At 45.7% G+C, this 27509-nt stretch overlaps 1 protein-coding gene across 1 annotated transcript; it reads right to left on the bottom strand.

Moving 5' to 3' along the window:
- Positions 1-401: 401 nt before the first annotated feature.
- GARS (glycyl-tRNA synthetase) lies at positions 402-27175 on the bottom strand. Its single transcript, XM_027660634.1, has 17 exons — positions 27042-27175; positions 23577-23678; positions 20907-21009; positions 19670-19811; positions 18590-18678; positions 17146-17222; positions 15313-15458; positions 14104-14253; positions 12419-12581; positions 11381-11545; positions 9013-9120; positions 8549-8694; positions 7201-7286; positions 4478-4587; positions 3047-3140; positions 2039-2229; positions 402-748 (listed from the first exon to the last, which is right to left on the bottom strand). The coding sequence occupies exons 1-17, from the start codon at positions 27099-27101 to the stop codon at positions 623-625; spliced, it is 2058 nt and encodes a 685-aa protein (XP_027516435.1). The 5' UTR covers positions 27102-27175; the 3' UTR covers positions 402-622.
- Positions 27176-27509: the final 334 nt, after the last annotated feature.

Here is a 27509-nt window from a genome sequence, read left to right as displayed (position 1 = left end):
ACCAACCACAGCAAGCTGGAGCAAGTACTAGCAGAAGATTTTGCATCCCCTCTCCGCTCTCCCACATACAAATGCTCCCAGTTCTGCAGAAGCAGCTATCAAACACCTGCAGCCAAAAGAAAGCACTGAGCCCATCTCTGAAGGTGGCTGCCTGAAGCACAGTGCAGTGGTGAAGGAAGGACTGACATCTGATCATGGACACGAGGCCAAGCAACTGGTACTATCTTGCACAAGAGTCCAAAGAGATCTTAATCCAGATGAAACCCTGTATGATCCTGGCTTCTTGAGGGGCTGCAATGAGCCTGTAACATCCACAGCCCTAAGCTGGAGGGAAAAAAAAGAGGAGGAAAAAAGTAATTCTGAAGAAAGTACACGGCTGCAGGAACACAGAGAAGCAGGCATAGATAATGGCGTTTTTATTCATAACACCTTCAACTCAGACTGCAATTATTTCAGTTGTTAAAGTTAAATCCGGGCAGCAATCGAGGAAAAGAAAAAAACCCAAATAGTCCCTGTGTGCACCAACAATGCAGCTTCGAATAATACACAGTAAGTTTATTTCATATTAACATGACCAGTAAAAAGAGGACATTTGACAGGATTTCACTTAAGGTCCTTTTCTTTATTCCTCTATTGTGTCCTTTTTGCCAGTCTCTTGTCCCTCAAACTGTGGATACTTTGCCTCAACATCAGCCCAGGTGAGATAACCGTTGGCCAGGTCACGGATGATGGCAGGGAGTTCAGAGATCTGCAGGCAAAGCCACAAAGACATAAGAAACACAAAGTCAACAAAATCAAGCTGCTCTGTTGGGTATTTGGGAGAATGTGGGTAGTTTTTACATCAGCAACAGAAGAGGTAAAAGGCATTTCCTGGAGGATCATTTCTGGGGAGAAAACCATTAGTTAGAACATCTTAAATGACAGACTGTGTTATCTCAGTTATCAGGGTGATCCATGAACTGTCACTGTGGTGGACCACAGCAAGGTTCATCCCTGGTAATGTTGTGCTAGAGTTCTGGAAGGGAAAAAAATTCAATACACACAACCAAAAGGTGCTGTAAGCCAGGATTTAGCCAAGCCTTATTTACTGTAAGACCAGCACAGAATAAGCTGCCAACCTTTTCTTCACTCCCCACAGCCCACTGTCATGGTGTAAAGTATCAGCCAGAAACCAGAAAATTTGCAGGAATTGAAGGAAAACAAAGTCTCATCTCTGGTGCTGGGCAGTGAGAGCTCACCCAGGTGGATACAGAGAGAGGTGGGTGCCCTGAGGAACCAGCACTGAGCCAAACCCCCTGCCAGCTCAGCAGCCCCAGGTGCTTCTGTACAGAGCAAAGCCACAACTCAGCCTCACAGGTGAGCACCATCTCCTCCTCCTTCAGGAACCAAACTGGCCAAGGAGAGAAGGGCACCAGTGAGAGAAGAAAAACACCAAAACCCTCAAGACTGCCCATCCACAGCTCTGAGCAGTTCTGCTCACAGGCAGACACCACCACAGGGAGGTTTGCCATTCCAGCACTACGGCCACACCACCAGAGCACACTTGGGGCAGGTGTGGCTTCTGAGGAATGGTTCATCAGCTTCTCTGATGCTGCACAGGCAACACCAGCAGGAAGGAAGTTGTAAGGCAAAGAGCAAGGAAAGATCTGTCTTCTGGTGCCTGTGGATTCAGAGGAGCCCTGCTTTTGAAAACCAGACACAACCCAGCTAATGCTTCTACTCAGCAGCCTTCACTCCTAAAGAGCCACTCTAAAGAGCAGTGCAATCAGCACAAGCATGGCTTTCAGGTAAGATCAACACTTCTGCATTCAAGAAAAACAAAAGCTTCTCCTCATTTCATCAGCAGGGCCTGTATCTTCCGTCTGACCAGTGTCTCTGCACCAGGGATTTCTCAGCACAGCTAAATCACCTGCAGAGCTGGAGGCAGCTCCCACAAGAGCACCACTGCTGGCTCAGGAACAGCAGGTAATGTCCTCCCCAAGCCCATCAGGAACACACCTGGCTCTGCCAGCAGCCAAACCCGCCCCCTGCCCCTCACCTCGGCGCGGATCTGGCGCATGGAGTCGCGGTCCCGCAGGGTGGCCGTGTGAGGCGTCCGGTTCACGGTGTCGAAGTCAATGGTGATCCCGAAGGCCACTCCGATCTCGTCAGTCCTGGCGTAGCGCCGGCCGATGGAGCCCGAGGAGTCATCCACCTTGTGAGAGATGCCGTTCCTGGTGAGTGCTTCAGCTGCAAGGAAGACAAGGGGGATCACCAGGATTCGTTACACGCTCAGCAGGCAACACAACCCTGGTACAGGCCTCCTGTATCCTCACGGCGCTACCTGAAGGGGGGCTCCATGTGTCCCGGTTTCAAGCAGCATCACAGACCCTCAATTTTACTTTGACAGAATATCCAGTGTCTCGGTCTCTGTCAAGACTACAGTCCCACAACTCTGCTTTAACTCCAAACCACACCAGCCTCATGTGTGCTGGGGGATGTTCAGCACAGGGAGACAAGGTCCCAGGCAGAACTGGTGCCAACTGTCTGACATGCAATCCCTGTTCCTTCATGTATTCCATTTTTTATGGCTCCTATCCTTCATCATGATGCCCACTACCAGCAGGCAGTTTTACAGAATGGTTGGAGGCTCAGCAGCTCTGCAACAGAGTCAATAAATTAGCTGGCCAATAAAAGCAAAGAAAACTTTAATAATAAAAGAAATAACATACAACCCCCCCCACTGCTCCAGACAGCTTCTTCCAAGCAGCGGGAAAGATTTATTTTTGACATAGCAGGAAAAAAAGAAATGTCTTTTACACTGCAAACCAACACAGGAAAGATCATGGTGTTGGGTGTTTTGAGGGAAGATGAAGAGTTTGATGGATACTCAAAGCTTACAGATACCAACCAACTCAGCTGCTTTAGCTAAACAATGTTCCCTTTGCATGTGTGAGAGCCATGGGTTCCCACCGCTATTTTATCCCTATATTTTCTCCCAATGCAATTTTCTCCCTCTCCTCCCAGTGCACATCCCCATCAGACCCACAGTGCTTAACACACTTACATAATTCCTTGACAAAAGGCATGAATTCCTGATTCTGGCTCAGAGGAAGAACGGAGCACTTGAACGGTGCCACAACAGCTGGGAAGCTGAAGAACTAAGGAAAAAGAGAAAAAGCACAAATAAATACAAGTTTAATCGTTAGGTCAGACTCTTAGGAGGTGAGAATAAGCTCTGACTGAGGCTGGAGGCAGGGTGATTGCTCCAGGGGAGTCAGTGGCCTTCTCTTAAGACATCAGCATTCAGGGCCCAGCAGTAGCAGCTCACACCACTGAAGGACTGGTTTTCTCCAGCTGTCCTCCATCCCTCCTTATCTCCTGAAGCTAAATGTTACTTCCCGTCAAAAGAGGTCTACCAGAGCCCTCCTGAAAAAATTTAACCTCATCTGAATTACAGAAAAATGAAGGGCAGAGGGGTCTTTCCAGGAGATTTATTCTTATGCACAGTCTAAACCAAACACCCTGTTTGAGAGACTCCACGCACATGAAGCATACGCAGCTCAAATGCTTTTAGCACCCTCCACAGACACCCTCAGAAAACAAAAATGTGCCAAAAGTGAGGGAAAATAATAAAATTTTTCCTGGCAATCAGCAAGGCCTCAAAGGGACAGAAGTTATGCATATGAGACGTACCAGAACATAGAGCAGCCTACACTACACAGAAAGTAAATGGGTATTAGAAGAGCAGTTAAGTCTAATATATTTCATGAGCAGTTTGGGATTGAAAGTCAACTGTGTCCCAACTCTGGGCTCCTGAACCTCGTTTCCCCCACTCATAACTGTATCACATCCTGTAGCACATGAAGGAGCACTGTTACATTTCTTTACCACAGTCTAGCAGCCAGAAACAATGAAAAAGAACCAGTGTCAGATTTCCAGCCAGCTTCCCATGGGCCACCAGCAAGGGCACAGAGCATCACATTTGGGCACTGTCTGGAAGAGGCTGGTGCTCTGGATGTAACACACACTGGCCCCTGCTACAGCAAAGCTTCAGGCCAAGGTTTTAGGGTTGCTCAGAATCAGAGGAGGTTGAATTTCACAGGGCACTGAGGAAACAGTTAGTCCATTGTCTGCCTTGCTGCATGGAACTACGATTCCAGGAAAAGCAGCAGAAAGAAAGGAAATTAAACACTGAAGAGATGCCTTTCTCTGAGCAATGGGACACTGCCAAGTGTGAATCCAGAAGGAGGAATTTCTCACCCCCTTGGCAGTAACACAGTGGGAGCCTCATGCACACACGGCCCCAGAATGCTCTGAGGGCGCATGTAAAAATGACACGTACGCTGGCAAAAACAGCAACCCTACAGCCCACACCTGGGCTCTCCCATCTCCACTGGGTATTGTGCCCTCTTATTTTAGCTCTTTCCCTGCATGTCAGGGAAAGGCAAGTGCTTGCAGGTGGTTTAAGCTGAGGCCCAGCTGCAGGAAAGCTCACCGTTCTCTGTTCGTCTCCTTCCCGGATGCGGAATGTGTGTTCAAACACTGTGTACATGATCCTTCCAATACCAAAGGAGGGTTCAATTACATTTGGGACGATTTCTTCCACTGGAACATAAAATAACACACATCATCATTAAACATGGATTTATACACAGAAAAAAATGTGGTTACTGATGCTGTCTTTCTGCTCAGAAGTTCTGATTACCTGTATCTGAGCACATGGAAATAAAAGGTTAAACATTTCTGCTCTATATTCAGGTATTTACCTGAAATAGAGATTTGGACTTAGTCCATGTACAGGATGTATTTAGGCTGTAAAAAAACAACTGAGGACCCCAAGAGCAAATAACACTGCACAACTTTCATCCATGCAGATAAACCCTCTTCCACTTCACAACAGCAAAACCTCATCCAAACTGTTCACTGGGAACAGTCCCTGCTCCACACCAAGCCACAAACCATGTCCAGGCATTGTCTGGGGTTGCTGTTTGGCACAGACTAAAGCCATGCCAAACAGCCTGGATTATGGCAGGGTAATGACACCCTCCCTACTCTCCATCCCCTTGCAATGTATCACGAGGGAAAGAACAAGGATAAACCAGCTTGTGTTCGCAAAACCCCTCAGCAGATGTGATGTGCTGTTACTATGCACCCGTCATTCTCTCCAGTCTTTGCCACCTGTTCATCAGAGGCTTTTCCCCCCTTCTCCCTTCTGTGTATGAAAGGAGCTCAGGGACAGCTGCCCTGACCAGAAAGAGCAGCTCTTTACAAAAAGCTGATTGCTGTTGGAGAAGAAACAGGCATCATCTGCTCCTGAAGATCAAGGGTAGGATCCAGCTCTCCATAACTGCATCCCAACTGGCCTCCCACTCTCTGTGACAGAACAGTCCTCTCAATTAAGCACCCAACCCAGGGTGGAACTTCCACCTTGCTGAAGAGTTTGTAACTAGATGATCTTTATGGGAACTGATTTACTTGAGAATGCCCCCCCAAATTAAGGTAATGATTAGTTGAGGAGCAGGTCTGTGATTCCCATCCCCTACACCTTAAAAAGAGCATTAGATGCCTGTATGCACACATTAATCATAAAATCACAGAATCCTAGAATGGTTTGGGTTGGAAGGGAACGTAACCATCTTGTTCCAACCCCCTGCCACGGAAAGGGACATCTTCCACTAGCCCAGGTTACTCCAAGCCCTGTCCAACCTGGCCTTGGACACTTCCAGGGATGGGGCAATCACTACTGCTCTGGGAAACCTGTTCAAGTGCCTCAGCACCCTCTCAGTAAAGAATTTCTAATATCTAGCCTAAACCCGCCCTCCTTCAATTTAAAGCCATTACCCCTTGTCCCATCACTCCATGCCTTTCTCCAAAGTCCATCTCCAGCTCTCTTAGAGCCCCTTTAGGCACTGGAAGAGGCTCTCACGTCTCCCTAAAACCTTCTCTTTTCCAGGCTGAACAATCTCTCTCAGTCTGTCTCCAGAGCAGAGGTGCTCCAGCCCTTGGAGCATCTCTGTGGCCTCCTCTGGACACACTCCAGCAGGTCCATATCCTTTTATATTGGGGACCCCAGAGCAGGACACAGCACAGGATGATCTTGTTTTATCTGTGCATTGACCAACCCATTTTCAAGACAAAAGAGAGGGAAACTACGTTTCCCTTCTGTTTGCAGACAGCAGGCAAACTGCCAAATGTTCAAATCTAAAGGAAAACCAGCAGCTGGGGTTCTACTTGCTGGCCCTCATCAACAACTTTGACTCCTTCTTTGAAGCTGTGATAAAGCAAAGCCTGGCACAGCAGTAGCATATGCTGACTGAAAGGCATCTGGACATCTCAGTGGCTCAGCAGCTGCAAGAACAAATATATTCTGCACAAGTTACTCTACTCCCTCCCACAAGCACTTGCGTTCTCAGCCTGGGGCAGGATGATCCACTAGTTACACTACGAGCTGGGGAAAACTCTACCTCAGTCTCCAGCTCTGTCAAAAGCTTCCCAAATGACCTTGGGTGAGGTGCTTACAGAGCTGGCTGGAAAGACAAATCTTTGAGGAACTAAATGGGTGCACTTTGGAAAATTACCCTCATTTCCCATACCGGGACAAAAGCTCTGTGGAGATGCCGTCACTGAGCAAAGCTGGTGTGATTATCCACTACCAGAGGAGCTGACTGGACTTGTGAGCTGGCAGAGTCTGGTCAGGAGGGCAGCCTGGAGGGCTGGCAGATGCCAGGGGACCTGGCTCCAGGCAGCAGAGTGACAAGAGGAGCCCTGAGCACAGGGCTCTGCAGGGAGCCCTTCCAGCAGCCTGTCACAGCCCATCTGCTGCACCGCAATGGACACCGAGCTGAAAGCTCCCAAACCTTCCCAGATCCTCCATCACTGCAACAGCTGGTTCACAGCACCACAGGGGACCTCACAAATCCTGGAATATGCAACTGGAGCAGTGTGGCTATAATACCTCACTCAAAGTCTATTAATGGGTGACCAGACCAGGCAACAAGCTGGGAAACAGGCCCAAATCAATGGTCACTGAAATCCCACTGCTGTGTGAAAGCTTTCCAACTCAAACAGTCAGATTTCAAGGAAATTACATTTGGCATTTTTCCTATGCTGTGATACAATATTAACAGGATAAACCCACTAATAATGTGTATCACATTCAAAGTGTATCTTGATCTGCCTCTTATTGTTGATGATCAAACAACAAAGATACAAATTTACCATGTAATGTTTTCTGAAATCTCTTCACAGTAACCATGTCCTTTGTTATTTTAAAAGTTTTCCCTTCAGTTTCAACAGTGAATTCCCTGCAAAAGAAAGAGAGGTCACTTAAAAGCTACAATAATAAACAAACAAGTTGTATTTCCTTAATTGCATCAGTTGGTTGACAGTAAGAGTGGGATGACAGAAGCCAGGGCAAACCCCAGAGATGAAAGAAACATGTAGCACACCCATTAAGAGAAATTTGCATTAATAATAAAATTACTACATGTACATTAAAAGCAACCATTTTCATAATCACAGTGAACTTAGTTGTGGTTAACAGCCTGATGCAAACTCAATTAGGAAATGGAAAACTCTCAGGATGAAGCACATACACTGAAAAGAAAAAGAGAGGAACACAAAGCAGGCACTGGCTGCAGACTTCACTATCAATAAAACCAGGATATTGCTTGTAACTCATCTATTGAATCGTTTCAGTGAGATTCAGGATGGACTAAATTCACTTCCTCCCGGGTCTGATGTGTGTACACCATATCCTGCAGTGGTTTCTCTGCTGCTTTTCTACACTTCCACACTCATAGAGATGCAAATGAAATCAATCTTAGCTCAGGGAAAAAAAGAAAAATGTAAATGTTACCATTTTGGAGCATATTCATTAATCCTACAGCTTGTACTGTTTCAGGCAGGAAATGAAGTTGATTTTTTTATTACTGCACTATTAGCTTTCCCATAACATATACAGCTGTTGACCTGCTTCAGGCAAATTTGACAACTGTAAAGACCTCTTATATTTTCAGTTCTGCGTGTGTTAGGAATGCAGGCAGCCAGGTTAAGGAAAAACACACAAATTCCTGCCTCAGTAAGTCAAAGGCTGCAAGAGGTCCTAAAGCAGCTTAGTGAACACTGGAGGATACTCACACAAGTTTTGGTTCTCATTTAAGTATTTTCCATTAACTATGTTCCATTAATCACAGAATTATTTTACTAATTTTAAAACTGAAGTTTAAAACCATCTGGCAGTCCTGGTCAACCCTCAAACCAGAGCAGGGAAGCTGGTAAACACTCGCCATTTCACTGAAGTCTCTCTTTCCTGGGATGATCCTGCTAAAGCTCATTCCCACACAAATAAATATTTGATTAATGTGCATACACCATGGCATATATTGATGGATGACCAGCAATGACTAGTGGAAGGGACAGCACCAAAACATTTCAGACGATCCACACAGCCTGCTCTCACGAGGAAGCTGGTTTCAGGAGGCTCAAATAAATCCAGCAGCACTTTAAGAACCCACAGCAGAGGTGTCAGAGGAAGGTACCACACACAAACACACAGCCAGCTCACCCTTTCTCGTTGAGCAGCTGCTCCATCTCGGTGATGTAACACTCGTCACACATGGAAAGGTATTCCATCACCACCTTTGCATCCTTCTTATAAGCTTTGCCAATGGCTCCCTTATTTGCCTCAAACTGAACAACGTTGACTGTTCTGTACAAGGCAGTTAAGGAGCCTGTGAGGACAGAAAGCAGGGCCTGGTTCTTTCATTATGTCAAAGCTAATTGCTACACAACACAAACAAATCTCCTCCTCCTCTGGATTAAGGAATTTCCCTCCAAGAGAGGAAAGGAACAATAAAAAGTACCCACAAGCTCAAATCTTTGCAGGTTACTTCCCAAAGTGATGCTGCTCTGTAGTTCCAGGTTTCCTCGCTAAAGTTACAGATGTAACTTTAATTAGAGCTATGCAGCTCCCCAAAACATCAAATCACTTCTCACTTCAAGAGAATTTGGTTTATTCTGAAAGGATATAGGTTCTTTGAGAAGCTTCTCAGCTATAAGAGGGACTTTGGTGGCGCGGGCATGGCAGGAAAGGTCATAGCAGGAGCGATCAGCACAGCCAACGATCTCAATCCAACCCTGGAAAAACAGAAGTGGAGGCTTTCACCAACTCACTTTTTTGCCCACTTAACCATCAAATATGTTTATTCACCCCTAAGCCCTCCCTGCTCCCATGACTGTTTTTTCTACATAATTAGCTCTGTTACAATAAGCAGCCCTCGCTCACTAGTTGTCCCTTCATTTGAGTGATTCCATTTGTTTCCAGAGGAAACAATCAGTCATGTAACCAGTGCCTGTGTTCAGGGCCAGGTTTTCCACATGGCTTGGCAGAGCACAGCCCTGTGCCAACAGCTCGGGGCTGGGGCCAGAGCACACAGCCCTGTCACTCACATGCCACAGGCACACAGACATCATGGCCCCAGGGTGTTCCCTGCTCCCAAGCATGGAACAGACAGCAGGGAACCAGCCACATCAGAATGGCCAAAAGCCTGGCTTACAAGCTGGTAGGACACAGATCACATGCAAGGGAAGCTCTCCTTTCAACATTTCAGCATGTTTGGCAAGGAGGAATCTCATCGCCATTCACACAGAATTGACGAAGCTTTCTAATAATTGCAGCAAATACAACCTCCCTCTGGATTTTCTAAAAGACAATCCTGTATAAGAAAAGGCTCCTCAGCTGCTCCCCATTCACTCTGTCACATCAATGTGGGCACACAGGCAGCCAGATGCTGTGTGGTTTTCCAGCCTGCAGTGACATAGCAGGGTGTCAGGAAGGGTGTGTGAACAGAAGAAATTCCTGTGCTTGAAAAATTGTGGTGTTCCAGAACATCTTGAGGAATTTTTACACAAATTAAACCACTAGGGTACTACAGGTACTTCTGAGAAAACACAAAATCCAGGTTTATGTGGTTGTCCAGTCTGGAGAAGGGAAGGCTCCAGGGAGACCTTAGAATCCCTTCCAGTACCTAAAGGGACTACAGGAGAGTTGGAGAGGAACTTTTGACAAGGGCATGGAGTGACAGGACAAGGGGGAATAGATTCAAACTGACAGAGGGCAGGGTTGGATTGCATATTAGGAAGAAATTCTTCCCTGTGAGGGTGGGGAGGCCCTGGCACAGGTTGCCCAGGGAAGCTGTGGCTGCCCCATCCCTGGGAGTGTTCAAGGCCAGGTTGGACGGGGCTTGGAGCAACCTGGGCTAGTGGAAGGTGTCCCTGCCCATGGAAGGGGCATTGGATCTTTTAAGATTCCTTAACCCAAACTATTCTACACAATAACTTTATAGAAAAGATTTTAAGCTACTCAGAGCAGTTCTCTTCTTCCTACTGAGTTCTGCAAGTTGGTATAAACATTTTTGGTAGAGTTAAGTGACAAACCAAAGCGGGGTCCAGTTCACAAGGTGATTTTGTCACGCCCCGGGATTGATGTGCTCACTTCTGGGTTAGGACACACTGCTCTGTGAGGGTTGTCCTGATCCATGACAAGGCTTGCAAAGTTTAATAATCTTATTTACATGGTGTGGCTCACACATGTCCAGTTTTGGGCACGCTGGGAAGAGAGGCTGTGAACTTAGAGAAGTCAGTTATGGACATTCAGAGGAAGCCATTCCAGTTGTTTCTTCAGGTCTTTTCTACAGGAAGACAAATCACCCATCTGAAATGCAGGAGGTTTTTTTCTAACCTTCAGTTTGGTACAACTTCACTGGCTGCTATTCCTCTAAAGAGCTGTAACAAAACATCCCTAGTGGTAAGCCTAAGTCCAACCAACAGTACAAGAGAATAAGCACTCAACAAGGCCTGAACCAAAAAGCTTTCAATGACTCAGCAGGAAGATGATAAAAAAAATCTTTAGGAATTTTTCTCCCAGCACCAGCTGTCTGAACTGGCAGGAGTGAACTCATTTCTCACAGCTTGGAAGAGGAAAAGGAAGACCAAGCATTCAGGCAGGAAGAAATCTGCCCTGGAGTAATGCCTCTAGCAAAACAAATTCTTCCCCACTGCTGTTACAGGGGTTGAAGTCTTTGGAAAGCACTAGGACTCTGTTTCCTTTCATTCCAGATGGATTTCAACCAGTGAAATGTCCCCAGGCTACTTCAGGCTCCAGCAAAGGAGTCTGGACCTACAAAAGCAGCATGAACAGTTCATAAACTTAATGCAAGTGCACTGCAGGGAGCTGACCAGTTCCCTTAGCCCTGGATTCAGAATATTTCCACTGCACTAAGTGTGTTCAGGCCAACGTGGGACTGGACAGACACATCAGACTGCCAGCCTTAATTTTTAAGAAGCAAGAAATAAACCAGATCTGCACGGGGAGAGCTGTTTTCCCTTTGCCACTTACATAGGATGTTTTGGACTCTGCATCCCAGCAGTCACAGGCATAATGAGCCATCTCATTCTCCATGTGCTGTCGGAAGCGCAGCTTCTCCGAGGACACGCCGACCTTTGTAAGGAAGAGGTAGATTCTGCCAATGAAGTAACCGAGAACGGAGTTATTGATCACACCCTGGAGAGGGAAAAAGTGGGAAGAAAAGACTCACATTAATTCCTAAGGAAGCAATGCCATGATTTGTTGTGCCTCTGCAGATGACCCGACACGTTACAGACAGAACCTCCTGCCCCTGCCTGTGGTGAAGTACTGTGTCTCCCCTGAAACTATTACATCTTTTCAAATCCACCTCTTGCCACTGGCACTATCTGAACAAACAGTTATTGTTCTTTGAGTCTGTTGAGTATTGAGACTCATCACTCACTCATCACTCACAAGTAGGTGAAGATCACCTACTTGTAAATGCCCCATTGTGTGCAGCAGTGCAGTCACTGGCACTACAGCAGCTGCACCCTACAGCTCAAAGCTGTAATAAAATAGGGGGATGGTGTTCTTTTGTTTTGTTTTGTTGTTTTTTTTTTTTTTAGTTTTAAGGTTTTTTGGTTTGTTTAGGTTTTGGGGGGCAGTGTTTTGGTGCTTTTTTTATTTGGCTTTTTTTTTTAATTGGGGTTTTGGGGGGCTGGGGCAGAGGGGGTTGGAAAACCTACCCATTCATAACTGGATGAATCAGGTAGTGAAACCTCAATGTGCAAGCCTTGTATTGATGGGGTCAGCAGCTGAGTATTGAGATTCCCAGGTAGGGTTGGTATTAATATTCCTTGCCACAAGCTAAGAGGGGAGCTTAACCTCTAACCACTATCCCAGCACCACCCACATCCTTTCCTTACTGGTTACAAGGGCCACGCTTGGATCTCAGTGACGCTGATTCCCTGAAGAGAACCTGCTCTTAAATCTGGGAGCAAACCCCAGCTGGCACCAACACAACAGTCTGTAAACTCGGCCTTGGGAGCAATATTCCAAAGCTGCAGGTGCTTGCAAGAGGAAGGTTACCTGTTGGACAGCGTCTCCCAGCCGCATCACGTGGGCAGACTGCCCGCTGACCTGGGCCTTGGCCGAGTACAGCAGGATGTTGAGATCTGCCACGTTCTGAAACTTGGGGTGGTTTTTCTCGCTGGGATCCACAAAGTGCTCAATTTCCGCCATGGTGAATTCCCTGTGAAAACAAACAAACGTGTATTAAGTATTTTAGCATTAGCCACAGCCCCTCTAGTAAGTCATTGTGCTTCAGCCTCTCACAAGCAAGCCAGTGGTTTAAAAGCTTACACAAACCCAGAGCCAAGACAATGTACAGATTGGAACATGAACCAGTCTAATCCCCCTGGATTTAGTTTCATCTTCAAATTCCTAATAAAACTTTCTACTAATTCATCTAGATGTCTCCAGGCCATGGTTAACACCAGGGTGAATCAGAGCAGGGAATACCACCTTTGGAAACGCTTCCAGAAGTTCTCTGGAGACTTTTTCCAGACTGCTGTGATGCTCACAGTACAAGTATTTGTTCCCTACAAGGTCAATGAAGACTAATCCACTGATTAATTCAGCAGCCTTAACTCATGTCAGAGGTGCCAAAAATAACCAGGTGAGGTGATAATTTCCTGAAGGTAATGGAACTGCTACACTCAGCAACGGTGTGCAGTCTGTTTTAAGAACTTGTCTTTAATACATCTATACTCATAGATTGATTCCGAGCCTTCTTTCTTGAAATCACTTTCCATTGAATTAGTTCATTATCAAGAACCTTTAAAAAAGCTCTAGGTAATAATTAAATGTAAATCACAGCCATCAGGATCTAATTTGCTGTGACTGCACAATAACAGTCTCCAATAAATGTGCCACAAGCGTATCATTTATATTTGACTGAAAATTATTCCAATGAGAAAAGTTCTCATTTCCAGATGTGCAAAAGAGAACAGGAGGACTGAGAAAATTCCAAAGAGTTCCCTTCATGTTAACAATGCCACTGCCCCTCAGTGACATTTGTGGCCCCACATTAATCCATCACCAAGTTTATAACACGTACTGGCTGTGCATGGCAGCTCTTGTTTCAGACTATATGGAAGAGATTACCAATCAGAATAGTTCAGTTAAAATACAGAGATTATCACTAACAAAATGCAACAATCACTTTTATCCAGAGATGGAACTGAAAGGAATTCTCAATAAACCTGAGCTTTCCTGATCGACTGATCTTGTGACACAAACACAGGTCCTGAGTCAGGTTATCTCACAACTTCCTCTCTGTAACAACCTGTAGAACTGCAGAATCTGCAGGACTGAAAGAAGGAAATATTGCTGCAAGGCCAACCACATTTTGATTTCAGTTTTAAAGTATATTGCATGAACATAATTAAACAAGCAAAGTCCAGTAGAGAACACAGCTACCTTTAACATGATTCGTTCAGACTATGATGGAGGCCAAATTCTGTCACTCAGAGTTTATTTCTAATACGACAACTATTTCAGATTTTACTTCTCACAAGCCATTAAGATAGAATTCTGTACTTAAAACCTAACTAGGAGTTCCTCTGTGAACCCCAAGACTCACTAGGGCCATAATCAGGATTCCTCTGGGAGAAAGCACTGAAGTGAAACAATCCTGTGCCAACACTGGAACAAAAGGGAGGTGCCATCAGCTCCCTGGTACCCTGCTGCTGAAAGAGGAAGTTTTGCAGTACCTCACTCTGATAAGGCCGGAGCGGGGTGAGATTTCATTTCTGAAGGAATTTCCAATCTGGGCAGCAGCAAAAGGCAGTTTGCCTTGGTTAAACTCCAGGAGACGCTTGAAGTTGAGGAATATTCCCTGTGCAGTTTCTGGCCTCAGGTAGCTGAAAGGAAATGGGGGAGAGGAAAAATCAGGAAGGTAAAAGGGTGGGTGGGGAAAGCAGGGATTACAGAAAAACACAGTTACTACCAAACTTAAAGGTGGTACTTTCTCTCTTGAGTCTTAATTCCAGACACAAAGCAATGAAGCAATAGACTGAAGAGGAGGAAAAACACCCAGCATCAGCTGTAGCCCAAACACTGCACTCCACAGTTACTCTCAAAAGTAAACTGGATGACTTGGCTGGTTTTGAGATGCGAGCATGGAATGGAAAAAGGGGTTTTGAATGAAATACAGTGGCCAGTGACATCAAGGTCACAGGGAATGCAGCCTCCCTGCCTTTCCTATGTATGCCTGTGCTGCACCAGCCTTCTTACAAACATGGATTTTGGAGGCAAACCATGACTACAGCACTGAGGGGGTTCAGTGTTAAGGCCCCTACAACCCCTACAGTGATTTGTGACCTCCTCAGACAATACAACCTACCCAGACTATTTATCATACTACACTGGAGAACACATACAACACGTAGCTTTTATCCCATTCCAGAGCACAGGCAGCAAGAATTATATTCACTACTCTTCAGTGAAGGTTTTGGTTTTAGTTTCAGAGATCCCAGCTCAGGACAACAACCCCTACACTCTTACACATGTGAATTATGCTACCACTGGATCACCCTGTAACCAGGGTGAATTACACATGTGAATTATGCTACCACTGGATCCAACCAGTAACCTCATCCTCAAACAGGTACCCTGAAGTAGGTTTTCTACAGCCAAGAAGCCACTGACAACTACAGGCCCAGCGTTAACTGGCTCTATGGAAACTACTCCAACCAGCAAAGGCACAGCTGGGATCCACATGTTCTGGGTGCTTCAAGTATTTTCATGATTCTGCAACAGCCTCTTGTTTCTCCTGCCTTTTACCAAGAGCATAAGGAATGATAAACTGCCAGAGAAGGCTGGGGCTGAAAGGCAGGGGAAGGTTACTAAAGACACTTCATTTTTATTCCAAGTGATATGTAAAGCAGGGAGAGTATGATCAGAAGGAGATTAGTACCTACCCAGGCATGTTCCCTCCAGGCCCAATGGAGGTCTTGAACATTAGATTGAAAGAAACAGGAGGGGACAGGTCATTCCCAGTGACAGGTGACTTCACATTGTAGTTCACAAAGAGATCTGCAAGTTCTTGCTGGCCATAATTGTCCAACTAATAGCAAAACACAAGACAATAATTTTAATTACTAGACAAGATAACAGGAATCAATAATGTCCCCTTCATCTTTTACTGAGCATGATCCACAGCTCTGAATCACCTGCTCAAAACAATATGCCCATTTAACATAAATTTTCAAGCAAGCTAAAGCTTGAGACAGTGACAAAAGAATACTCTGCACATTTGCAAACCCATTTTAGTAATAGAGGTCCAGGATTCAGTTAAAGCACAGGAAGTCTGAGCACAAGAGTGGGTGTAAAGCAGAAGAAAAGTCACTGGGACTGCACCACCACCCACCAGAAGCTTCTTTTAAACAGCTTCAGCTAAAACATGGGGAGCTCTGAGTTGGGAACAAAAAAATAGAGCAATGAGGGAGAAGAAAGCTAAAATTTCTGCAGGGCTTTGTTCGCATTAATTTCTCTTTCTTCTGCTGCATGAAACACAATATTCAAGCTACACATTAGATGCTCTTTCAGAGCTGCTCTGCATTTCAGCTAAATAGAGCCAATCTGAAGCTCAAGGCTTCTTGGTGAGAGATTTTCCATCTGCTCTAAAAATAACTTGGTAATGACCAGACTCTTTAACGAGTGGGATAACACCAGCCCCTTCAAGGAACCTACTTTCCCTTTACCCTGGAAATCAAGCAGTAGTAGAACCACTGATCTAATTACAACCTATCTGCACAAGAACATGATTTCTGGTATTGTTTTGTTCGTTTATGTACCAGTTTTTTGCATATGTACCTTTAAATGCAGTTCTAGTACTTCACAGTATCTATACTGAACATAGCAGCAATAATTTAACACTCAAGTTTAAAAATCAAACGAGCTCAAAAAAATTGTCATGATACTTCATGTATCAGAGAGACAGAATATAAAAAGAGTTTATTAATAGAGAGATTTCCCTAAAGGATGGTCAGTGTTCAGCTTTATAGTATGGAAATCCTAATGACAGCTGCTCAGTGACGCAAACCACCAGCAAAAAAAGTTTCTCTTTCTGGAAGAAAGCATTCACTCTGTGCATAGCTCTGGAAGCATTTCTCCTAGAAGTCATGAGAGCAAACGTTTAAAAGAAAGTAAGAAAAACAAATGGAAAAGAAGAAAGGCAAATGTCTGTGCAGCTGCTCTGGAATGTCAGCCTGAGCACCGACTATTCTCACGGTAAACACAGGAAAGATCTGTGCAGGGTGACAGAGACAGAGGAACAAATCTCAAGGGCTTCAAAGCTGAGACAACTTCAAAACACACCAATTCAGTGCTAAGCTGATTCAGAAAACCCTGACAAAACTTCTCATCCATCTCTGTTCCTTTGCATGACAATCCAGCAGTGAGGGATTGACAAAGCTAAAGGCTTTGTGCCAGGGTGTGAAGTGGAACAGAGCAGGCCAGCTCCAAAGACTGAGCTTCAGGCCTACCAATCCAACACTCAAGAGACTAATACAATAGCAATAACTCTCCAAAACAGTAGGAGGGAGATGTGATTAACCAGCAAGCTCACAGCATTTATTAACAAGTAAGTTTTCAGTATTTGTGAGCATGCAAAGCCCAACATGTATCTCTGAGGTCAACACTTCTGAGCATCCTCAGGAACAGAAAAGGGACACTGCCTCTGGACTCTGCATTGAACTTCCCCTGTCACACACACCTCCCTGAAGCATCCACCTCCTCCTGCAGGCACCTACCTGTGTTAGAACATTTTCCATTTCTGCCTTTTTCTCTGCCGTGCACTTCTTGTCAGACATCAGCTTTTGCAGGTGAGCTGTAACAAAAGCAGGTCATGAGTTAATATTGAAACTCCATCACTGACCCCACTCTAAAGCCTGACAAATCAGGAGGATCCTCCAGCACAGGTGTATGTCCATAACTTGTCTTGACAGTGTCCATTGGGGTAATTCCACTAATGTCATCAGGGCAATGGTGGTCTACAGTTCAACTGTATTGATGTGCCAGAGGGAAAGCAACAGGTCCTTATCTAGTTTCTTTCCAATATTATTTCCTTAAACCCCAGCAATGGCTTTGCAGTCCCTTTCTCCTTGTTTCCTTTCTATACAGACAGAAATTAAAGGCAATGTGTGATTCTGAGCCAGCAAGGCTAATTTTATCCCAACACACAGAGGCACGTAGGGAGTTGGTACAGTGGGGTCAGACTGCATTCCACTGCACAGCACAACATCCTCTGGGAGACACAAAGGCAGGCAGTGATGCCAAGCCTTCCCACTCTTGTTTGAAAAAAGCAGTTTGACTTTTTAGTCAGTAACAGTTCAGTGTGGCAGTGACAGCAGGTGGCTGTTCAGCACGGATGGGCTGCAGAACAGACAGGGACACGCTTGTTTATGAGGCTGTTCAGCAAAGGAGGCAGAGGTTTGATGGGCTCCTTTTGAGGTTTTTTTAACTAAAAAAAAAAAAAATAATTCTAAATGAGCATTATGAAAACTGCCTTAGTGCCAATACAGCTCGTTCCACGTGCTTAACTTCCAAGGAAAGGGCTCAAAAACTAGAGAGCACAAACTACTTAAACAGAAAGCAGAACAATCCTCCCTTTCACAATGGAGCCTTAAGTGAAAAAGTTTTCAAATAGGTTTTTTATTTCTAAGACTGGCGTCATTTTCTCGTTTGTTTTCAAACAAATTTTCACCAATAATTAGAAAAAAGTGTGAGGGCTTTGCAGACATAAGAAATACCTGAGGTCTATTTCTAAGGTACACACATCAGTCAGCAACTGCAGTGTAATAGGCCTTTGCATGGGAAAAACATGCTCTAACTCTTTATATCATCATTAAATAATTTCTGAGTACCGAATAAAAAGCAACTGAAACTCAAGAAAACCAAGACCAGAATACAGTAAAGAACAGTAATCTTGTTATACAGGGGGCTCTCCACAGTAATCTTTTAGGGCCTGATGACACTGGATTTCACAAAAAGGGATACAACTATGTTTTCACTAGAGATCCTGGACCTCATTTAAGACACTCACAGAACTTATGGGATCTTCAGCGTGGTATGATTATCTAACTACAGACACAAGTATGAAAGACTGGCTATACCCACAGGGCCTATCTTGAGGAGGAGTCTCATTTCCAATGTTTGCACACTGGAAGCCCACCCAGTCTTGGAACAAAGTCAAACCTTTCAAGAGATGATCGGCACGAAAACATTCCCCGTTTTTCACATCTTTCACCATGAAGTCAGCAAACTTGTCTACATGGCCAGAAGTCCTAGAAGAAATGATACAAAAAAAAAAAAAAAATGAACATGACAACTGTCACCAGACAGCCCCAGGTACTGTGTGATCCCAGTGGACAGACCATTATCCTCCAAACTACACACTCAAACTGCAGGCTCAGTCCTGCTTCAGATTAAAGAGTCACGTCAAACAGCACCATCCCGCAGAAAATCTGATCTGTGAGAAGTATCAACACACCTAAATCTTAAATCTTAAGATGACACTTAGTGCCTTTAGGAAATGCATTGTGATCAAAACAAGACATAGCTGCAGTTGTGAGGAGCAACCAGTAATTCAGGGGGACAGATTCTCAGTATTTTAAACCAGGGATCCATGAAAGCTTCTGCCTGTTACACCACAACCCACACAAAGCAACACAATTGACTCGGCTCAGGTCTGAGTTCAAAAGCTCCTGACATATTAAGCAAACCTATGGTGGTCTTAGTGGAGACACGTAGGTGAAAGGGTCCAGAGTCTGAACTCTGTTCTCACCCTGGAAAGATGGTCCCTCTACCTGGTCTGTGGATAAAGAGAGGCCTTTGATCCCCAGGGTTACAGAAGCATCATTTGCATTCAGAGCTCAGTTAACACATTGCATGGGGCCACCCCTCCACAGAGGAGGGAAGGATGGTCAGGCCACTGTCCTAAACTAGGACACAGGTGCCCCAGGTTTAGGCAAGCCACCTAATCCATTATTTTGTCTTCTTCAACTCTTAGAAAAATAGAATAATGACAATCTCTTACCTAATGGGACTGCTAGGAGACATTGTCAGACATGAGTACTGCTGTTTCCCCTGATTTATGGAACAACAGCTTCTCACACTGAGCTGTGCACTGGGATCTAATAATTTTGCACTGCAGCAAGGTATGAAATTGGGTGACCCAATCTCATGATCCCTGTGGGTAATTTTACTGAATTTTAAATAGTAAAAAGCAACTATGACCAGAAAAGATGTGCTGCAGAGAAAAAGACTCATATTTACTTCAGAACTGGCTCTGGTGTGAGCATGGTGCAGTCAATCTCCAGGATCTGCTCTTCCTGAATAAAGTGATGTCTCCATGCTTGGATGATGTTGTTCTTCAAAGCACACCCAACAGGCCCAAAGTCATACAGACCACTGACACCTGCAGAGAGAAAGAGAGAAAAAAGTGTGGTTGGTGCAAGACTGTACGAGCCTGAACTGTTTGGAGCAGGTGTCCTCCCTCCTCAGTGTTTCCATCACGATCTGAGCAACTCAGCTTCCCTGTGCTGAGCAGACTATGGGATGTGGTTCACTGCAGAGAGCTCTTTCTATCCAGACCCATGACATAAAGGCTGAAAATAAACTATATGAAGCACCCACAGACCACCCCATACACAAATCAGCCCAGTTCAGCTGCAGAGCACTGGGGTGGTAGAAGCTGCAACTGATAAATATCTGCAACCAACAACTCTAAAATCCACTCTCCCTCCACCAGCAGATTATATTCAGTGAAGAGTTTTGTGGGAGCAAGCTCTCTGAAGGAGGAATCTGAATACAGAAGCAGTGATCATGCACAAGCCAAAGCAATATGTTATGGTCAGTAATAACACACATCTGCCAATCAGCAGTTTAGCCACAAAGCAAAAAAAAAAAGGGAACAGAAAAAGCCAATAAAACAACCCAGAGTGTTTATTTTAGTATCTTAGGTGAAAGAGCAATAACCATCCAGGCATTGTGCTGCCCCCTGAGATGCTCCTATCAGCCATCTGAAGAGATTTAACAGCCACATTTATTCACCTGTGCCATAAAGTTCATTGACAAAGGTCACTACGGTAACAGGTTCTAAAGGTCACAGTGGATTTGAGCAGTATTGATCCCCATGTGGGCCACTCACTTAAGAGTTGGACTTGATGAGCCTTGTGGGTCCCTTGCAACTCACAATATTCTGTGAATCTCTGATTATCTTGCCAGGAAAAGCTCAAATAGACATGAATGTTTGAAATGCTCAGAACATGCACCCTGAAGTCCACTCATTTACATTCAGAAAGGAAAAGACAAAATTTCAGCCCAAAGACTTCAGAAAGGGGGAACTTTTGAAAGGCTTACAAGACTCAAACAAGAAAGTTAAAAGCCAACCTTAAAAAAAAAAAATTCTTTTATGTTGCATTAATATAACACTGCACGAGTACAGCATTTCATCCAGCCAGAAAGACCAGAACAATAGCCTAAAGGGAATAAAATGTAAAATTCTTCAAACCTCCATAAATAGAAAAGGCTTGATCATAGAAAAATCTCCTTTTCAGAGTGTCTTCCATCTTAACTCTGTCCACGATGTCATCTTTGGGCTGTAAGGCCAGTTCCTGTAAGCCAAGCAAACCAAAATCAGTGAGTAGCTCCTGTTTCTGGCAGGACAAACTCTCTGGAAATCCTCTCCACTCACCACTATGACTCAAAAGTCTGTAAAGACCATTTTGAAGCAAAGGTATCCTGCCAACATGCTCATTTTCCAAGGAGCAATGGTCCTGCTGGGATTCAAGTGCTCAATTATGAACATCATTGTCTGAATGCAGCACTTTAGACACTCGAGGTGGACTCATGACCTAACTTTCAGACAGCTAAGCCCAGGCTAGTTATCCTCACCTTTCTTCACAATCACTGCAAAGAAATGCCAATTTCCAAAGCAATTCTTCTGACCTATTTCCCTCTCCTGACTATAAAAAGAGCTTCAAGCGACCAGTTCAGGCTACACATGTCTAACTTTTGGCATATATGAATCTTTCAGTAAAGTGCTCCTCACATGAAAGAATTTTGACTATGAAGGTTACAAGCACCCTCATCGCTGTGCTCTGACAAAGGGGTGTATTTAGGTACTCGTACAGGGAATATCTATCTGCAAAATGTAAATGTATTTCATAAATATGCCCCCCTGCACTCAGAAAATTTAGTTACAGAGTGCCTTAATGCTCTGACTAGATACTGTGAAAATGTTTTACAGTAGACTCACTGTTTTATCCGAAAAACTATGATTTTTTGCAAATTTATGAGTGAGGTCAGCAAACCCAAAAGATTTTCTCCAAGGAAGATGTTTTGATAATTTAAAGCACAGTTAAGGTAAGAGGTTCAATAAATTCAGATGATGTCTCAAAACATCATTTTGAACAGCTCTTTGGTAACTAAAAGTATTGTATGTCCATTTATTTCAAACTTTTCTTTTTTTAACATCTTTAAAGACAAATAAGCGTGGTGTAATTTTAAAGCACTGTACCTCTTCTGCTCCCATGGATTAGCAGAAGACAAGGAATAACTTTGCATGAGAGACAGAAAGAGTCAAAGACAGACAGAGAACACACGTGACAGCAAATACCAGAGCAGGACCTGGATGGGAATCCACCTGGCAGACTCTGCCTAAAAGCAGAGAATCCCATTTGGGTGACCAGGGTTTCCTAAAACACAGGATGGTTTCTGCCCAGAGAGGGACAGAAGGAGAGCAGCAGTGACACAGCCCAGTTCTGAACTGGCAGGGAGGAATGGCAGCAGCACAGCAGTAACTGGAGCAGGTATGGAATTTTGCAGACCCCCTCTGCTACCTAAAGAGAATAGTTCCTGAACTGTGCAGATGTCAGAGAAGCATGTGTTTAAAAACATAAAGATATTCATAAATAGCAGGCAGAAGTGCCTGTGTTAGCCTTCTGCTCCTGTATGGGAGCAGAATCATCTATTGACTTACGGTTTCAGGACATAAACCAAGGAATTTTAAACACTAACTGCTCTGCCCTGCTCAAAGATTCAGATTCAGAGCTGTTCTGCTGTCTTTAAGTAGGAATCACAAGGACTGAAAACCACCAGCAGCTGCTAAAGCAAACACTCACAGTGCTGCCTCCCCCAAAAGGTGTAAGTGACTGTGCTGCCTTGCTGGGAACACCATCAGGAGGGATGCACTCCCATCCTGGAGTGCTGCACTCACAAGGGCAGATGCTGCCTTTGCAAGGTCACTCCTGCATTGCCAGCCCACACAAACTGTGTAAGTGCTGAGCACACCTCCACACTGCATCCTGCATTGCCCCAACACAAAGGTGGGGCTCTCAGGTGCACTCACATTCTCACAGTAAGGCAGCTGCAAGTAGCAGTGCATTTATTTATTAATTCATTCATTTTTAAGAGTACCACCAAAGCACAGCTACAATCACTTTGATATGAAACACAAATCAGTTTCCTGAGTGAATCTGCACACCTGACTGTATTTCAGCTTCAAGAGTTTCTGTTGTTTCAGTCTGGAAAGGGGAGGAAAGCTCACAGGATGAAGAAGTGCATTTTACTTGTTTATTGATATAGAGGCAAAACAAACTTCAAGTTCCGCCATCTCATTTGCATGGAGACTTTTCAGAGCACAACTGCATTTAAAAAAGGGGACACAATTTCAATCCACCCCTCTCTTTAAGGCTGAGGAAATCCATGGGCTACTTGAAATGCCTCCCAAAACTTTGCTTAAACTGCAGCAAAGGAAATTATTTCTAAATAAACATGTTCCACACCAGTCTGGGAATTTCAGGGCTGCACAAAGAATCTGAAGACAGAAACTCACTACAGTGAACAGCAGGTGCTCTCACTGTGCACAAAAAAAATCTATACAGCAAACAAAGACTAGTGACATATACACTCAAGTTCAGCTTTGATTACAGACCACCTCAATACGAACTCATATTTATTTGTTTGCACACTGACTTAATGCTAAAAGAAAGCAGTGTAACAGATAGAGAAGGAAATTGCCACAAAGTTGGAAACCTGCAAACTACTTCAGAAGTGATTTAAACAGTCTACCCTACTGAAACTGTTTAGCCCAAACCAATACTGCAAAAGAGAAGTAAGCAGAGATTTCAAGGCTTTTCAGACAAGGCTGGGGGACTGAAAATTTCATTTCCAGACTCACCTTTGCTTCTAGAACCCTTTTCCGAGCTTTGAGCTCTGCTACAGCTCTGTCTATGTCCACCTGGGGAGCTTTCTCTTCCTTCAGCTTCCTTACCAGCTCTCCCTAGAAAGAGACAAAGAACCATGTATAGATTCATTCTTTGAAGACCTCTCCTTCTTCCAGCTCCCCTGGTAATCCAAAAGGAGGGTTTTGTCCGGCCTCCCCGCTCTCCACACAGGTCTCCAGAGGCTGCAAGTGAGAAACACTTATGCATTTGAGAGTTCACAGAAGTAAACATCATTAGAGAAATTCAACCACCTCCCACTATTGTGAAATCCCAGATCTGCTATTAAACCTCAGCATGTAAATATACTCCTCTGTGTACAGCGGATTTCCACAAATTCCTGATTTATGTCTTTGAGGATGCACTAAGTGGATTCTCAGATGGTGAGCACAGGCTTTGTGCTCTCCCACTCAGTAACAAGGCTTCTCTTCCTTCTACCCCTTCCTTTTTCTTCAAAACTTATGACCATTTCAGACTTCTTTTTCTCTGTCCTGTCTGACTGAAACAGAGCAGTAAGGACACAGATTTTCAGAAGGTCTCACAGAAGACAGACACTCTTAGCCTAATGTCTGAGCAAGGAAGGCATTGCATGATCTGTAAAAACTGTTATTATTTTTAAAACCTGTTCACTAACTTTGAGAAAGAACAAAGTCAACGAAAAATAAAAATACCCTTGGAAAGAAAAGAAATCAAAACCTAAATATTTCAGAGCAGCAAAACCCTGCAGTGGGTTTACACCAAGATCTTGTCCTGAGTCAAACCACCATCACCTTGTTACAGTTCCACAAAGGTCTCTCTGCCCTGTGGGATGATTCCCCCCTTTCATACCAGGGAAGTGCTCAACCCCTATACACACATCACCATTCTTTTCTGAGCATGATCCTCAGCAGCCATGCCCAGCTTGTCACTGAACCAGGAGATAAATGAATTAAAAGTCTTCCTTTGAGTCCACTCTTCATCACCAAAACCAAGATCTATCTTGAATTACTGGGAAGGACAAAGGAGCTGGAGGAAAAAGCACAGAGATGTCAAGTGGGACGTTCTAAAAATGGGATGCTCCAAGTTCAGCATTTTTCTTGCATCTTGCACTTCTCCACTGAAGAAGGAAAGAGGAAAAAAGAAACCACTATCCATAGTGATTACAATATTCCCATAATACAAGCTTTTTCCTAAATTCAGAGCTTTCCTGACATTAATATTACAGGTAACTTAGAAAGTAAAGAGAAGAGAATATACTGATTGCCATTCTGTAATCAGATTAGAGAAACTAAAAGTACTTCAGAGACCGAGGGGTTCAAAGGCTAATTTTATTAATAAAAGAAGGAAGTCTCCAAGCACTGCATTAAAACAAACACACTCAAAGAGAAGAAGCAAAAATAAGAATCCTGTCAGGCTCCTTAACCCCGTGGGCTACAAGAACAGAACAAATCTGCTGTTTCCTTCCTGTTAACTACTTACACCCGAATGTGAAAGTTTCACTCTGGGGCTCAGGACTCCAACTGCCATTCCTGGGTAACGTGGCAGAGGGAGGGATCTGATCTGGGGTTTTGGTTTTGTGTTTTGTTTTTTTTTTTTCTTTTAAAGTAGTAAGTCCAAAGTGCCTTTGTTGAGCCAGGGGGTCGGCAGCAGAAAAACATCAAGGCAGCAGCAAAGCAGCTACTGCTGAGTCAACAGAGCCCTCACCCTGCTCACTGCTGAGCATCCAAAAGCAGCACACAGCAACTCTTTGTCCTGACCTATAAGTAAGACACACTCAGACATACACAAGGAGGAGGGAAAAAAAAAAAACCACACAACTGAGGCAAATAATTACGTTTGCTGACAGGACTCGGTCTAATTAAAGCTCCGATCCCGAGCCCAGCCCAGAGGAGGAGTGCACAGCAGCACTCGATGTGGCAAATTTTGCTGCAGCTTTGTCCCACAGACCAGCAAAGCAGAAAAGGGATCCACCCCTGGATCACGGCAGCTTATTGCATCAGGCACTGCTGCAGGAAGATACGCTGCTCACTCTCCATAGGCTGAGAGTCCCCTAGGTTTAATTAAACTCCTTCTCCTGGAGCTGACAGACACAGCCTCCCGCATGGAGAGGTATCAACTACCCCAATCTTTGTTACTCCCTCTCCCTTCCCTCTTGGGCAAACATCTCAGGGAATTACTACAGTGAGCTGTACAACACAATATGGGCAGCCCCAGCTACACAAATTTACCCACAAACCTTCCCTTGGCACCCCACACTCCAGTTTCAATCCCAGAAAAGAAGGGGTGCCTCGATACTTTAAAGGCAAATGACAGCACCCAGGATTTTAACTAAATAAATTGGCTGGTTCTAGAGATCATTGCTTTATTTACAAGCTCCCTTGCCAAGGCATTATGCTGTACAGTGATTCATAATAAAAACTCACTGAAGTGCTGGCATAATTAGAGGGCCATAAATCCACTCATTTAATGGGAAAACACACGCACAAATCCACGGATACAAGGGACACACACGTAGCTGTGCGTGCAGCTGAGAATAATATGGATTCAGCCACTTAAAGGAGGCACATGGGGAACACACGGGCACAGGTAAAGAAGGGAGGAAGGGGAACTCCACAAGCTCCACTGCCATCAGTGTCACAGAAAGGGTACCAAGATTTACTCAGGAAATTGAAAGACGACCAAATCCTTCACAGGTAAGAAGGATGCTAAAGATGGGAGACGGGAAGAGAACGTGATGCAGCCCCAGCTAAAAGGAGACAGCACCTACCTAGACAAACGAGAATGATGAAATGGAAAATATGCAAAGGAATTAACCTCCCTTACTGCATCGGGCAAATATGCAACTCTAAAGAACGTCATTTGCCTCCGAAAACCCGACAGAAACTCAGCTCTAAAGGGCATACCGCCGTGTGACCCCCACCACCACCCAAGGGGATGCGGAAACATATGGGGGCTGTTCTACACGGAGAAGGGCTGTAAACCAGGGCACGGCGAGCGCTGGCTCGGGCACAGCGGGCACAGCCAGCCCGGGAGGGGACACCTCAGGTGGGCTGAGCAGAGAGCCAGCTCAGCCGGGCAGACCCAGCTCAGCCGGGCAGACCCAGCCCTGCGGGGAGGGGGAAAAGGACCGGCCGGGGGGGACCCGAACACGACGCCCCCGCCCCGCTGACCCCCGGGGCTGAGCGGGGAACCCTCACCCGCGACCAGCGCTGGACAGAGACCCCGGGGACACCCCCTGGACCCCTCCCGGACAGAGACCCCCGGGCACACCCGTGGGGACCGCCCAGCACCCCGCAGTGCCCGCTGTGGGGAGGGGTGGGGGTGCTGAGCTCAGGGATGCGCCGCGACCCCTGGGCAGGGCGGGCAAACCCCGGGGGTGCGGGGGACACACGGGGGGCACCTCCCACAGCCCCGCCCGGCGCCCCTCGGCCGGGCCGCGTTACCTGCTGCCGCACCGCGGTCCGGAGCGGCGCCAGCAGCGCCTCGGCCTGCGGGCCGTCCATGGCGGGGGCGGCGGAGCGGAGCGGGCGGGCGAGGCGGCGCAGCAGGGCGGGCAGGGCGCTACGGAGAAGCGGCATGAGCGGGAGGAGGGGGCGGGGGGGGGAGGAGGAGGAGGAGGAGGAGGAGGCGGGGCGGCGGCGCCCGCCCCCCGCATGATGAAATCGGGGCCGGGGTAAAGCGCGGCCGGGCTCCCGGCGCGGCACTTTCCGCACGGGCCCGCGCCCGCAGATTCGGCACGGGAAGGGAAGGGAAGGGAAGGGATGGGATAGGAAGGGAAGGAAGGGCAGGGCGGGCGGCAGGGGGAGCGCGCGCGCGCAGGGGCGGGGGCGCGCACGGGAGCCCCGGGAGCGCTGCGCCCCCGCGCGGCGGGAGCGCGGAACGGCGGGAGCGCGGAACGGCGGGGGCGCGGA

Source organism: Corapipo altera, unplaced genomic scaffold (genome assembly GCF_003945725.1).
Source record: "Corapipo altera isolate COAL_440 unplaced genomic scaffold, ASM394572v1 126, whole genome shotgun sequence".
NCBI lineage: Eukaryota > Metazoa > Chordata > Aves > Passeriformes > Pipridae > Corapipo > Corapipo altera.
This window is presented reverse-complemented; position numbering and strand designations above follow the sequence as displayed.

Excerpts from the sequence above, each read along its gene's own strand:
- GARS (XM_027660634.1), bottom strand. The coding sequence starts at position 27,101 with ATGGACGGCCCGCAGGCCGAGGCGCTGCTGGCGCCGCTCCGGACCGCG. Across the intron at positions 11,546-12,418 it reads TGGGAGACGCTGTCCAACAG|GGTGTGATCAATAACTCCGT; the intron begins GTAACCTTCCTC and ends TTCCCTCTCCAG. Across the intron at positions 4,588-7,200 it reads ATTTCAGAAAACATTACATG|TGGAAGAAATCGTCCCAAAT; the intron begins GTAAATTTGTAT and ends TTTATGTTCCAG.